General features: G+C 38.0%; 1 protein-coding gene across 1 annotated transcript in view; it reads right to left on the reverse strand.

Moving 5' to 3' along the window:
• Nucleotides 1-1,443: 1,443 nt before the first annotated feature.
• Nucleotides 1,444-15,510, reverse strand: part of LOC130549773 (tumor necrosis factor alpha-induced protein 2-like) — a 38,913-nt gene continuing 24,846 nt past the window's right edge. The window contains exons 5-13 of the mRNA XM_057327094.1: nucleotides 13,256-13,378; nucleotides 13,018-13,112; nucleotides 12,707-12,799; nucleotides 12,106-12,232; nucleotides 10,642-10,767; nucleotides 10,168-10,323; nucleotides 8,940-9,061; nucleotides 8,519-8,651; nucleotides 1,444-8,354 (exon numbers count right to left, since the gene is read on the reverse strand). Coding sequence (XP_057183077.1) covers nucleotides 8,298-8,354; nucleotides 8,519-8,651; nucleotides 8,940-9,061; nucleotides 10,168-10,323; nucleotides 10,642-10,767; nucleotides 12,106-12,232; nucleotides 12,707-12,799; nucleotides 13,018-13,112; nucleotides 13,256-13,378 — 1,032 coding nt within the window. The 3' untranslated portion in view covers nucleotides 1,444-8,297. The remainder of the gene's footprint in view (nucleotides 8,355-8,518; nucleotides 8,652-8,939; nucleotides 9,062-10,167; nucleotides 10,324-10,641; nucleotides 10,768-12,105; nucleotides 12,233-12,706; nucleotides 12,800-13,017; nucleotides 13,113-13,255; nucleotides 13,379-15,510) is intronic.

Here is a 15,510-nt window from a genome sequence, read left to right on the forward strand (position 1 = left end):
AAAATGGCAATAGGTAGGTGTGAGCTGGTTATATGAAAATGTATAAGAATTCCTCATACTGTAGATTTAATTTGTAGACATCTGTAAAGGAACATGACATTATGCTTCCGGAAGCAACACAAACTCCCAAATAACTAGGGAAAGTAAATAGCACACAGAGTGAATTCTCTGGACAATGTTTACAAACATGTGTAACAAAAGATTCCTGGCAAAGCACATGATGCAGGCCAACGGAGAGGAATGTGGAGGACAAACAGCTAGTGCTTCCATAGGATTACCTGTGGCATTATGAGGGTTCCAAGGGTTTACTGGCACAGTGGCAAAATTAAACATAAATGTCCTACACATACTGTAAAAAACATCGATTGATTTGAAGTATAAGTTATAACTTACAATTTTTCAGTATGTGCAAACCCTGAGAATCAAAGCTGTGATTTTATCATTACAAGTCTTTATTATTTCATCTGAATTACTGTAGAATTAAATATAGGCATCTAAAAATAATATATCTTCTCAAAATAAAATGCACTTCTCATTTAGAGAAATTATTTACATAGATCAATATCAGCATTTGTATAGCTGTTAAAATGTGTTCTTTGGCACATGTGCAATTGTGCACATTTTTTACATTTTTCAGTGCTTATTACTAAATAGCTATGGGAACATATACTGTAACAACAGATTTCAAATTGAATTGAAATGGATCTGTCTGAGGCATTACAGAATTTCTTTAAAATCATTCCGACCTTTTTCTTAATCATTTATCATAGTTTTGCTTGGGGTCATATATCTTCTGGGAAAATGTATTCCCCCAAATTTATTTTGTAACCAAGAAAACATAGGAATGGATGCTTAAAGGAACAGTTTGCCCCAAAATTTACTCACCCTCAAGTTGTTCCAAATCTTTATACATTTCTTTGTTTGATGAACACAGAGAAAGATATTTGGAAGAATGCTTGTGACCAAACAGTTCTTGGCCACCATTGACTACCATAGTATAGTAAGAAAAATGTCTTCATACATTTCTTTGTTCTGTTGACCACAAAAGAAGACATTTTGAAGAATGTAGGAAAGCAAACAGTTCTGGGGCACTTACCGTTGCCATTTTTCCTATGCTAGTCAAGGGTGGCCAAGAACAGTTTGAAGCATTCTTCCAAATATCTTTCTCTGTGTTTATCGCAAACAAATAAATTTATACAGATTTGGAATAACTCATGGGTGAGTAAATAATGACAGAATTTTCTAATATCTTAATTAATGCTGCTTTCATGTAGCTCAGTGGTTGGAGCACGGCGTAGCAACGCCAGGTCATGGGTTCGATCTCAGGGTTTGCACATATTTAGTATAGTATAATGCAATGCAACATAAGTCGCTTTGGATAAAAGCGTCTGCCAAATGCATAAATGTAAAATATTTAAAAAAAATTCCATGAGAGTGAAGAAATCCTATTTAAATCGTCTTTTATTTGACCATGCAACATATCAAATTGAAAAGGAATCTGTGGGGATAAATACAATCTGGAGGCCCTGTTTATGTGTACATAATGTGTAAATGCGATCGCTGTGATTTGTCAGATGCACTGCAGATGGCAGTATAGCCTTAAAGGTCACTTGGCCGTGATACTCATGCTATTCATTTCTGTCCTGCAGTGAGGGAAAGTCCCCAAAAGTCCAGAATGAGGTCACTCCAAGAAAGCATCTCTTCCATTTTCCGGGAAGAGGAAAGAAAGAGAAAGTAAAACTGAAAGTCATGAATATGTAAATGCTAAACTTAGTAGGCAGTGAAGCACCCAACAAAAGAAAAGGGAAAAATCACTAATGCTATAAAGAAGAACAGTGGGCTTTAAAATGTAAACAAACACAGAAATGTACAACTACGAATACACCTATATTGTAAAGCCCAAGAATACTTCTAACACAAAATGCACAAATAAGGCATTTGGACAATACAACAAACTGGATTCTGCATGTTACTTTTTGAACGTTTCCATTGGCTTCAATACCCATAATTCCATTTGTTGTGTTTTATCGTCTTGGTGACATTGAAACCCAACAACAATACACATTCTTCGCCTAAACATCCCACTGTGATTAAAGAAAGATCTATTTCACTGATACACTCAGCTGTGAGTGAATGCATGTTGAGTTGTGGTTAATAGTCAACATAATGCTGTTTAGAGTAACTGGAGTGGAAAGTACGTCATCACAGCTAATGGCACTGGTCATGCAGGATCAAGGATGTCAGGATGAGGAACCAGTGACTCATCCCATTTTATATCCAGGACAGTACCCAGAATACTGTACTGCTATAAAACATGTCATTGTTTCTAGAAAATGGAGCCTTTGTTTATTCAAAGATCTGTTCTAGTGTATGACAGGGTGTTGTACGTTGGCGTCACATCATGTGGTTTTGCAGCCTGTGGCTAACCAATCTGTCATAACTTAAAGGGAAAGGACTAGTTTAATTATAAACTTGTTTACAGTATGAATGCATATGAATATAATTATAAATGACCAATACTAGATAGAAATGAGTATTTGCTGATTGAAGGATTTTAATAATGCATTTATTTCTCCAGCAACAGATAATTGTATTTAAGACATTCATTATTCTGCATCGATGCATGCACGTGTAACCGAATCTACTGGCCCCTCGAACCGGGTCTGTCCGGCATGGGAGTCGGGCGATCTAACGAGGAGGCTAAAGACCGCAGAGGTCGGGGAGTGAGGTTTACACACTGCACAGCTCTTCATTAGCTGGCCTCTGTTACACATGACAATGAATATAATCATAGTACTGGCCTAGTAATGAAACAGCTTGTAACACGCAACAACAACTTCAGATGGAATACATTAATACATTACATTATGTCTATACATAATAAATATATAAAGCATGCATATATACATCAAAAAATGACTAAATGTAATACATCTCACCATTGTTTTTCACATGACATAATGGTTCTTGTTGTTTTGTAGCATCTTACAGTTTTTCCAACTTTCTTGACACATTTCACAGCCCTCTAAAAACTTTGTTACATTCCAGATGTAAAGTTACAAAATGGCTTGAAATAGCCTACTGTGACTAAATAAACTATTTACAAATAATACAAACATGTATTTAAAGTGACATTTGCAAAATTGTTCACGGACATTAAGGGTTGATTTCCCGAACAGGGATTATTTTAAGATAATTAAATTAGGACTAGATTTAAGACCTGTCCGTGAACCGCCCCTAAAACTGCTAAAAATGTCAAATATTTATTGTAAAAATAAGATATATATTTTATACTACTTTTAACTGCTTTGTCTTACTTTTGTAGACAGAAATAGTGCAAACATTTGAATTCACTTCATTTCAAAACTCAAATTTGATTACAAATGTTCTTGAAATGGATGACTTGGAGTGAATAATTAAAAAAAAGGACCCATAAAAGAATTTCTTTAGTGATAAAAAGCATTACAGGGTTCAGGCCTGCGTTTCCCGAAACCTTCTTAACGCTACGTCGTTCTTAAGTTATACCTTAAGCTGTACCTTATCGTTAATACGTGTTTCCCGAAATCTTCTTAGTTAAGTATACCTTCTGTAAGTTATACTTTCGCAAGGTTGGTCTTAGCTATACCTTATCGCCTTTGATGGTTCATACCGCTAAAAGCTTTTCTACATCGCAGTTTAATTTCACATATAAAATTTAATATAAGATTCTGTTTAGTATTAAATTTACATTTTTACTTTAACTTAGTTTTAATTTTACAAATAAAATACTCGGGTATACACTCAGTGTAGGCTATTGAAGTGTTTTCATGAATAAAATTGTCATACACTGATGGTTGTTAGCGTTTTTAATTACAGCCTATTACCCCAAGGCACATCAGCTGGCAAACCATTTGACAGGAAAAGCGTAGTCTAAAGGGAATTAATGTTATGGGGAGTTTTGTCAAACTATGGCAGCGAGACAGCGAATAGTTGTCTAAAATCAAAGACGGCGCCGTCCACGGAGCCAGTTAGTGTATTTGCACAATTTCACTAGAGAATATTTTAGTCCCCTGACTACCATGTCAGAAGAGAAAATTCTACACAAATTTAGCCTGCCACTGATTACATACGTATGCCTTTCGCCAGGCACGACATGATGGAGGCACATCAAGGCTTCCATGCCATTGCGAGTGTGCCGCGAGTGATTGGCATTCTGGATGGGACACTTGTCCCTATACACAAATGAGTGATTTATGCCAATAATGTGAATCAACACACGATGGCAAACTATGAGAATATAAATGACCCTTTCAAAAACAAGCGAAGCCAAACAGCCAGTTAATGTAGCTGGTTAACGCAGAAAGCCTATGGCTGTGAGGGTGCGGGATCGGACACTTGCAAAATTATAAACACGCACGCACGCACACGCACACATTTATTTCTTTATTTATACTATTTCAGTGAGCCCTGATAAATGCAATTTCTACTATGTCTAAAGCGTTTCTTTATAATAAACATTGTTTTCTCAATACTTTACCCACTCTATAACACAAGGTAGAGCGAACAATCTCGAGGCATCGATATCAACCTATTCACCACCACCAAGAACTCATTAGTTCAAGATCTAGGCAAAATGTTACAGCTTTAAAGATGCTAAACAATCATATTATTTGGTTTATTTTGGATTGCTTTAATCACAACACAGTACACAAAGTTGTGTTATTCAATAGTTTTGAGGAGTTTACTTTTATTTAAAAATGTGGAAAAAATACTCCTAAACCAGTAGTGTACACATGTTGACAAACAAGAAAAAAATTCTAGAATCTTCATGAAGTTCATGAGGAACATACTTTTATAATAGACATTATCCAGCTAAATATTTATAAATACTATATGCTGAACATCTGTAGTTTTTGATGACAGTCTTAAAGAGTAAATATTTTGTGATTTTTAAGGTCCTACTTTGGATTATGGAGTGTCCAACAACAAGTTTACGTACATAAAGGGTGTAAAAACACTTTCATTTTCTAATAATAGGCAGTTATAGGCTTGTTCGAGATGCGCCTTGCCGCGCATGAAAAGAAGACGTGAGCAGGCGGCTGCAGTAAGGGGAGGAGTGAAAACAGCACAGGACACTTCCCAAATCGTGCTGTCGAGTCGACTGGAAACGTCAGCAATGGAATAGATCGTGTTCGCATTTTTTATCGCAACTGAGTTTAAAAGCGAGAAATTATATTATATAAAATATATTAGACAAAGTCTCAGCCAGTCAAGTCTGAAAGAAAGAATTTAGACCTTTTCTTTGACAAACGAATGCTTAAACATACATCCTATTTAAAGTTTCCAGTTTATCCCAAAAATCAAAGAAATTCCTTTAAAAACTGTATTTATCCTTCGGGAGAGTTTATATATTGTGTAAATTCTGTAACTCATTTCCAGAAAACACAGAGCATATTTTCTTTCAGAGCATATATTTCTATCATTCCTGGACAAAGTACAATAATTGTGGTTAAATTTAACATGTCGTTTATATAAAATTAAATATGGAAACTGTGAAAAAGGAGGTCAAAGGTTTTTTATTTATTAATAACTTACTTTTGTTAGCTAAGAATTGTATTCTCAAATGTAATTTTTAAATCACCCTGTTTATAGTATTTAAGAATTATTTGGGACAATATTAAAAAACTCTGTCAAAAGCAAATAATAAAAAGCTGGAATTTTGTTAGACTTATTCGATAATATAAATGATAATTTCTTGCTTTGTATTTATTCATATGGATGAGATTTTTTTTCTTTCTTTTTTGTCTTCTTTGTTGTTTGGTTTGTATTATCTTGTATTATTTTTTCTTGTCTTAGCCCCTCTTAATGTCGTGATCTCAGTCTTGTCACGGCTTTGTGTCTTGTGTGGGTGTGTGTTTTGTTTTGTCGAACACGTGGAGTGCCCTTTGACAGCTCCACACGTGTTCGGTGTCTGCGTCACTCACCCCGCACCCGTGTCTCCCTGCCAGGCTTTCCCCTCACCAGTTTCCCTTCACCTCATCACTCTCACCCCTGTAGCTCGTTCCTGATCAGTAGCTTGCCCTGGTCCCTCATTATGTTCCACCTGCACTTTATTCCCGCCTGTTAGGTTTACTCTATTTAATCCCTCTCGTCTTGTGTCAGACCGTTGTTTGTTGCAGCCATTCCCTGACCTTCTCTAGTCTTGTCTAGTCATTGTAATAGCCTAGTTTCCCCTCTCAGTTCGGGGTAGTCTCTAGTTATACTCTCTGGTATTATTCCTTTAGTCCAAGTCTCCAGTGCCTAGTTCCCTTGTTCTCAAGCTCTGTTTTCCCTTAGTTCCCAGACCATCCTGCTCTCTACAATGCAGCTATCGCTTCACCAGCGACCACCTCTCTCGGCAAGAATCGGCCGGCGGGTCGAGGGTTCTCCCCGCCGTGCGTTCCTCCCTTCGTGGGACAGAATCTCCCGGACTGGGTCTACTTCAGATTCTTCCGTGAGTGCGGTCTGGTCGAATCCTCTCCCCGCGGACTCACGTGGCTCCGAGCCCGGTGTCTCTTGGTGGATTCTTGTGGAAACTTTTCAATAAAGACCTATTCATTTCCCGCAATTGAGTCTCCGCAGTTTCTGTTCACGTACAGTCATGACAAAACGGTGTGACCATACTGGAGATTCAGCGGGGATGGATCCTCTCCGCAATGCCCTGCAGCAACAGGGGGTCGCCCTCGGACAGCAGGTCATGTGGCTAAATGTCACCGCACAGGAAGTAGGAATCCTCACCGACCAGGTCTCGGAGTTACTCGCTCAGGACAGCGAACTATGACGAGAGCTCGCCATAACCCAGGCTGCTGCCAGCTCTTCGCCGCGAGGACTTTCAGCGGAGGCGGAGCCTCACGTCAATAGTCCTCCGATCTACAGCAGAGATCCCAATGCCTGCCGACCATTTCTTTCGCAGTGTGCTCTGGTGTTCTCCCTCCAGCCCTCCAGCCACGCTGCTATGCCACCGAAGAGGCGAGAGTGGCATTTGTCTTAACTCTTCTGACGGGCCAAGCACGCGAATGGGGGACTGCCGTATGGGACGCCCAGACTCCGTGTTGTCACTCCTTTGAGGAATTCCGAACAGAAATGACGAGGCTGTTCGACCGGCCCAAGGTGAGCAGGCAGTGGCACAGCTCTCTCGTTTGACTCAAGGCAGGAATTTGATCACAGACTACTCTATCAAATTTCAGACGTTAACAGCCTTCTGCGAATGGAACGAAGGGGCGCTCGATTCCTTGACGGGCTGAATTCCACCATCGCGAACGAGATCGCCACTCTCGATCGCCAGCCTTTGCTACCATAACTCACGTCACCCCTCACGTAAGAATTTCTTGCTGGGAATCATTGTGAGTATTGAGCTGTACATCCTCGATTCTCCCCTCATATTAGGGCATCCTTGGTTGTCACCGCACAATCCTCACATTGATTGGGTTAAGAATTCTATTTTGGCCTGGAGCTCTTCTTGTCATGCGTCTTATCTGGGTTCTGCCCCTTCTCCTGTCTCTGTGCCTTCTGTGTTGCAGGTCGAAGCCGCCGCTTTGACTGGGGTCCTGGAGGAGTACCACGATCTGCGCACGGTGTTCAGCAGGTCGCAAGCCACCTCTCTCCCTCCGCATCGCCCCTACTATGGCATTAGAGTTTACCTGTGGCCTACAGCACCACTCTGTGCTCGACTGCCATGTCTGTAGCAAGACACGCCCCCTCATTGCCATATGGACACGGAAATGTAGAAATAAATGTGAAAATAAATAAATGTGAAAATGTAAAAATTTCGAATGCATAAAAGAAATACAAAAATGTACAAAAAAATAAATGTAGAAATAATATACATTTAAATATCATTATTTTTCTTTATTTTTAGAAAATTAATTTCTGTATTTATTTATTTTCGCTTTTTTACATTTCTTCATGGATTTATTTTTGTATTTATTTATTTTTAATTTTGGCAGGATTGTAGTGGCTATCCCTGAATACCGGTATAATTGTGTAAGCGATCTAAAAGTATGTTATGGTCTACATTATCGAACGCAGCACTAAGGTCAAGCAGGACTAGAAGTGAGATGTTACCTTTATCTGATGCTATAAGCAGGTCGTTTGTAATTTTAACGAGCACAGTTTCTGGTAACTAACGTATCTGTGCTTTTATAGTTGTGCATCGAAGACCCGTCAACTCTGAGAGAAAATGCGAAATAATTGAATATATCTTCATATGATATATCAGGCCACTTCATCCTCCCACTATAATACATCGGGGGTGTGAAAAATATTCACCTGAGCTGTTTTTACGGTGTTTTGAGCATGCTCCTGCGACACCACTTCCATTGTTTTCCACTAGCCAGCTAATAAAACAGAAGTTTCAAGACAAGTACGTCACATCGTTTTCTTCCACGTTAAAAAATAAGGTGGATAAAAAAAGAATAATAAAAAAATAAGGTGGATAAAAAATAATAATAAAAAAAAAGGTGGATAAAGGCACTTATAGGATTTTCTTTTTCACAATTACTTTAGAAAAGAAGGAAGATGAAGACTCAGCATTCAGAATGCTCCTGTTGTCCCTCAAACACCCTTTGATCTTGCGCAGATCTGAACTCGAAAGGTTGGTCTTCAGGTTCAAGACAGCGAGAATATGCTGCTCACTAGCAGAGAATAAAAACAAAAATGATTATTGAAGCGTCTCACAAAGCAATGCGTAAACATTATGACTGTTGCTTGTTACGTGCAGGGAGATCAAGTTTTTAATGTCATCATGAAATTTGCCACAAAGTCTTGATTTCGTTTTTGGGGTATAATAGAATAGATTGTTCAGAAAACAGGTTATTTTTCACATATTTGACATTATTGCAGCACCTCTATTCCCATGTGTTTGTTGGATCAATCTCACTGAGAATTTGGAATGCGTTTGTTGGATAAGTGTGAAGACTAACCTCAAATCAGGAAAGTCTTTTGCTAGACTGACAATCTCAAGTTGTAGACTCCCAGGGTCCTGAAGCCTCAGAATCTCAGATAACTTTGGCAGTATTTCAGGAAGCCATTCCTCTTTTGACCCCTTGTGAAAAGAATATAGATTTGAGAGGCACATAAAAAATATACTGTACTTATGCAGTTCTATGGTCTTTACAGAAACTTTGAATAGATTCTGTTTTGCTACAATTTATTTTGTTCTTGCAAACAAAGAAAACTACATTTTACATTGAGTATAGATCAATATTTGGTCTGTGAATGACTGTTTGTCATATTGTGTCTAAAACTATAGTACCAGACTACTGTATGTTACTAGCAGCTAGCAGCAAGTCAAGCAGAAAACATACAATAGTTTCTACATTTCAAATCATACAAATACCAGACTAAAATATACAATTGTTTAAGCATTGAGGGGCAGTTTCCCGGACAAGGATTATTTTAAACCAGGACTAGGCCTAGTTAAATTAGGATATTTTAGTTGTTTTTGAAGACATACTTTACAAAGAAACATTACTGGTGTGCATCTTGAGACAAAACAATGGCACTGATGTATTAAGATATTCCAGTGCAAACTGTTTTCGATCAAGACACCACTTACATTTAAGTAAGTCTGAGACTTGGTTTAAACCCTGTCCAGGAAACCACCCCGTAGAGATTACAGGTTTTTATTTTTAAAAATAAACCATCTCTTTTGGTGTCAAAATGTTTATACAGAACATCCCCATTGAAACCCAGAGACTTTTGAAACCTTTCTAAAGCACAAATTGAGAGGGAAACTATTTGTAGCGAGGAAGGCGGGGCGAGAGCCGTGGGGCGAGTAAGGCGGAGACCGGCGGTCGCACAGCTGACACTCATTATCACTCACGCCACCGGCCCCGCCTTCCTGCCCCACGGCTCTCGTCCCGCCTTCCTCGCTACACTATTGTTACTCCTATTCAGACAGAGATTCGGAGGAAAAACAGAGTGGACTATTTTATATGACGCTGAAAGTATTTAAACAGTTATGACATCCACATGTGTCCTACTTTCTCATCCAAAATTCCAGATGTTCCAGAAGGAACAGAGAGATTTTGGAATTGTGTGTTGGAATGCAAACAAAATTATTATGGGCTTTCCCTTTTGGAATTCTATAAAGTAAAATCACATGATTGCACATGGGGTGTTCATCTACACATGTGGTTGTGCTCTTACCGCTTCGGCAAACACAGAGCAGATTATTTGGCTGTCTTTGCACATTAAATCTGCAGTTTGTTCCTGCTTTGATTTCTCTCTCAGCTTCAGTTTTCTCTTCATCATTCGCCTCACATACTCGACCATTACTTCAACATGCAGCTCGCCCACAAGTTCCTATGTACACAGACAAACACAGGATCTTAAGATATACCGGAGCCACAAAACTACACTATTTGGGAATTTATACACACTTGAACCACTCAAAAATTCTTTGCATGACATAATAAAATATAAAATAGACATTTGCAGATATCATGAACAGTTTTTCATAATTTACTTCACCTTCCCTTTGCACTTACTTTTAACCATCTAGTCTCAAAGTAATTTCATCATTGAGCAATTAATCAAATATTATGCATGTTACAGAACTTTCAAAAACCATAACTGTACAACAAATTTATAAAACAAATTGTATGTGATAGCGCTTCTGACCTCACGGCAGACAGGCTTCAGCTGTTTCAGATTATCTATGTGATTTTCAAGCTCTTTCACCAGCCCCTGTATTACGTCATCGTGGTCTGCTAACCAGGCTTGAGTCCAAATCTTACGGTACAGTGGCTGTGCAGAAATAACAGATAACAAATTAACAATACTTAAACTTATTACTAAATGTAATGCTTCCTTACATTTTTATCTTTAGATTAGGACACTGATCACATAAGGGATAATCCACGGCTAGCTGTGTATTAAAGGATTTTAATACACGAAGAGGCGAATAACCAGTTGATGTGAAGCAGAGGGTAGTTGCCTCAGTACAGCTAGCTGTGGATTATCCTGCTAATACCATGGTCATTTGACAAGTTAAAAACAAGGTAAAGCTGTTATTGATGTTTGCAGTGCAATTTTTGATCGGACGGGTGATGGTTAATTTCGTCAGTTACGGCAATGATCGCCAATCTGTGCGTGTGCACATCAATGTTATCAATGTTTATGGGTTTTAATGCACATCTTCGAGCCAATGGGAATCAAGTATTTAGTAGGGCTGGGCAAAATATCGATACAGAAAACTATCGCAAACTTCGCGATAGTGTATCGATATTCCAACCTCAACCAACAATATTTCTTTAAATCACGTTTTAAATCACAAGGAGCAATGTGGGTTTTTTAGGAGGATCTACTTACAGAAATGCAATATAATATACAAAACTATTTCTTCAGAGGTGTATAAAGACTTTACGTAATGAACCGTTATGTTTGTATTACCTTAGAACAGTGGTCACCAACCCTGCTCCTGGAGATCGACCGTCCTGAAGATTTCAGCTCTAACCCCAATCAAACACACCTGAACTATCTAATCAAGATGTTCAGGTTTGCTGGATAATTACAGACAGGTGTGCTGAAGCAGGGTTGGAGCTGCAGTCTGCAGGACGGTCGATCTCCAGGAGCAGGGTTGGTGACCACTGCCTTAGAATAAGCTATTTCTATCTACAGTATCTCACAGAAGTGAGATTGCCAAGACTCTGAAACTGAGCTGCAGCACGGTGGCCAAGACCATACAGCGGTTTAACAGGACAGGTTCCACTCAGAACAGGCCTCGCCATGGTCGACCAAAGAAGTTGAGTGCTCAAACTCAATTTCTCAAACTCACCGCTAGTGGCCACTATAAATCCCACTCTAGACCTTTAAACGTCATATGGCTATTGTCTCAAAAGTGAGAGCGAGCACGGTGGAAAATAAAAGAGTGCCTTCAGCTTTTAAAGCCGTTGTATGATTAAAAAAAGTATAGCAATATTTCGGAATTTGTATATCCATGACAGTATCATGACCCATCTATCACAATATGTATCATATTGTGTTTCCCTGCCAATAAACTATTCAGACAGACCATGGTATAAATTTATTTAAAAAAATATATTGAAAGTAGCTTGAGGTACATCAGTAACTTTCTTTACTAACCTTTAGATCGGTGTGAATTCGACTGAGAAAATATTTGTGACAAATTGTTTTGACGTTTGCTATTGTGGACAAACATGCTGTTTTAGTCTCCTCTGGGAACAGATTTTCTGCCTTTTGTACATAATCCCTGAGAATATAGAAGCATAATGGCTTTTACAGTATGATTATATTTGTTTGTTATTAACAGATTGCTTGTTTACAGATATCAACTAGATTATATGAGCAACACACAATAATGCAAATATGATGCATGTCACAACTGTTTTGCATAATTGTTTCTTGCAGGTCAAGCAACTAAAGAGTAAAGAGTTACATATATATTTACAGACATTTCATTGGGCGCATGGGCCAAAGTTAACTTCTGGTCTGTGTTTGGTTATAACAATTTATACTATATTTAATTTATAAAATCATTTATATTAATGTTTTATTATATGAATTGTATTAAATTAAATCAAATCTTTTCAGGAGTTATTGATTTCTTCCGTAGGGTCTACCGGAAGTTAAGTTTGGGCCACTGTCTATACATGCATAAATATGTTGAATTAAAAAAAAAAAAGACATGAAATACTACTGCACAATTGAGATAAATCAAACTTACCCGAACAGGTGAATGTTAACCAGACTAGCACTGAGAGTTTTGGGAATATTTTCTTGTTTTGTTTTAGTATGATCCTCAAGACATTTCATATAGCTGCCATTGTTGAAAAACGAGGAAAACATGTTAAATCTAATTTCAATCCGATGAGAATAGGACAAAAAAAATGTGTTCCTGTAGCTCAACTTGTAGTGCATTGCGCTTACAAAAGGTTGTTGGTTCACTTCCCAGGCATTAGAGAAAATAAAACTTGTACCTTCAAGTCACTTAAAACAGGCATACTGTACATGTAAAAGTAATGTAAATGTATTTACCTTATTAGAAAACTGTCCAAGTGGCAAATAATATATCCAGATTTACTTTCAGATCCCATAATTGTTTTGATGTCTGTCACAGCTGAATGAATAAGCTATAAAACAAGAGTGGTGACACTGGATTTGAGCCACTAAAGCAATGCACTCATAATCTAGAGGAAATCAGTATTATTCAGTTTGAACTTGTGACCTCAACATGCATAAACAAGAGGTTTAGACTCTTGAACCCACAACCTACAGGTATAAGAGTGACAGCAAGGTCACTGAAGTAGTATCCATCCATGAGTTCAGGTTCCATGCCATCACCCCATCTCTTCATTTCTTTCTCAAAAGCGTTTGACAACCACTTTTTGACTTCAGTCTAATGACAGAAAACATAAGGAAATATGAGTTAAAATATGCTGCAGCCTCTGCTACTGAGGGGATATTATTATGACATTAGTTTAATGACCTAAAACCTCTGGCCAGATTCACAAAAAAATCTTATTTAAAGGGGACATTTCATGAAAATCTGACTTTTTCAATGTTTAAGTGCTATAATTGGGTGTCTGGTGCATCTACCAACTCGACAATCCAACTTTGTTTACGTGAGCCTATCTCTGCAAGCCTGTGAGAAAACAAACCGTTCAGATTTCGCTCGCTTTCTGACGTAGGTAGTCGTTCTTATTATAATATTATCGCCCCCTTTTCTGAACGTGTCCACCCATGGCGCTGCCGCCATTTTTGTTTTCGCAAGCGACATATGTGAATTAGTTCCGACACCATGGGAAAAGTAAACAAAGCAGAGCAAAGCATGCTAAGTGTTCTGTTGTTGGCTGCACAGAGCAGCACAGAACACTGTTCCCAGCCTGACAGGAGAGCAATGGATTTATTTTGTTTTCCATGGAAATCCACCAGACTGAACGAGGCAAAGCTGCAAATAAAGACATTGTAAGTACCGTTATTTTTTAAGTAAGTCCTCAGGGACCTGTGGCAACTTAAAAGTAGGTAAAACGTCATTGTGAAAGGTTTGTCCGTTCACGCAAAGAAAGCAATGCTTATGGCTTGTAAACACGCAACGGGATTGTCCTGTGTAACGTTACTTTCACTCAGAGAAAACGCGATGCGTTTGTCTTGAGTATCTTCACTTATAGAAAGCAGTGTGTATGGTCTGTAAACACGCGACCGGTTTGTCACTTGTGGTTTGTAATCACGATTAATCACACATAATAATAATATTTTAAAATATACTTTTACATTTTAATAATTTCACATTTAATCTTCAAATTGATGTAGAAACAACATATTTCTTTAACAGCGTCATTTTGTGAATGAAAGAATTTTTTTTTATATTAGTACTGTAACTGATGTCTCTATTAAATTGATTATTTTAACATTAATTATAGCCATTCAACAATATAATTGAGAGCTATCATGAAATATACAGAAATTGAAGGAAGTTCTCAAACACTTTACAGTCTTTAATGCTAAATTATAAATTAAATGCAGAAGAATACTCATTAAAGCTACAAAATCACATTGAGCAGCAGGTTTAAGAACGTGGCCCCTTTAAGAGCTGTCTCAGTACGCAGATCTGACCGTCACCGCACTCCCATTTTCACAACTCTTTGCATTCATTTAAGATTTTATTTTACACTTTGAAGTCTTGCTTAAGAAAATGCTAGACAAAACGGGCTTTCTGACATAATCTTGTATGGTTTTATCCATTCAAGCACGAAAGAGAACTTAACACGGATGCGCTGTCTGACAGAGATTCACCGACGCAGCCTTCAGCCCATGACTGTTTACACCAGACTGGACCTCGCGTTGCGTTTTGCCGCGTCCCACAGTTTAGAAGCTGTCTATCTTCATTGAACGTGTCAAAGCAACTGTTTAAAATCGCGCTTAAGTGGTTTAAAAGCCTGTACACCAGGGGTCTTCAACTACTTTTCTTTGAGGGCCAGACTCCAAAAGTATAAATGCGGGCCAGTTTTTTTTACCATATCCTCATTTCTTCTGTTATTTTGTATTTCTGTCATTTATTTCGTTTTGTTCCTTTTATACTGTTTTTGTTGCTGTTACTTATAGGCCATATATTAAAACATGCACACAAATATTGCATCCAGTATTTGTGCCTTTTCATGATATTAAATTAAAAAGGAAATTGTCTTTTTAACTGTATTTTATATTCCTTAATGCATTACTTTACCCAAAAATTGCTACTAATTTACTCACCCACAGTTCTCCGTACATCCAAGATGTGTGTGGCATTGTTTTTTCAAGAAGATATTTTGGTTGAATTAATTAAAGTTAAATCAATAAAAGTAAAAAACGCAAATACATTCAACACAAAAGTAATCCCTGCCCCTTGTGACGTTAAATAAGCGTCTTATAAATCAGTCAATTGATCTGTGCAAGAAACTGAACGCTATTATCACATCTTCGGGTGAATTCCAATCGCATTCATGTGCCCCACGCACTTATAGGGCAGAGCCTTTGTATAGGGCGAGTTCT

Source organism: Triplophysa rosa, unplaced genomic scaffold (assembly GCF_024868665.1).
Source record: "Triplophysa rosa unplaced genomic scaffold, Trosa_1v2 scaffold172_ERROPOS920077+, whole genome shotgun sequence".
NCBI classification, from domain to species: Eukaryota; Metazoa; Chordata; class Actinopteri; order Cypriniformes; family Nemacheilidae; genus Triplophysa; species Triplophysa rosa.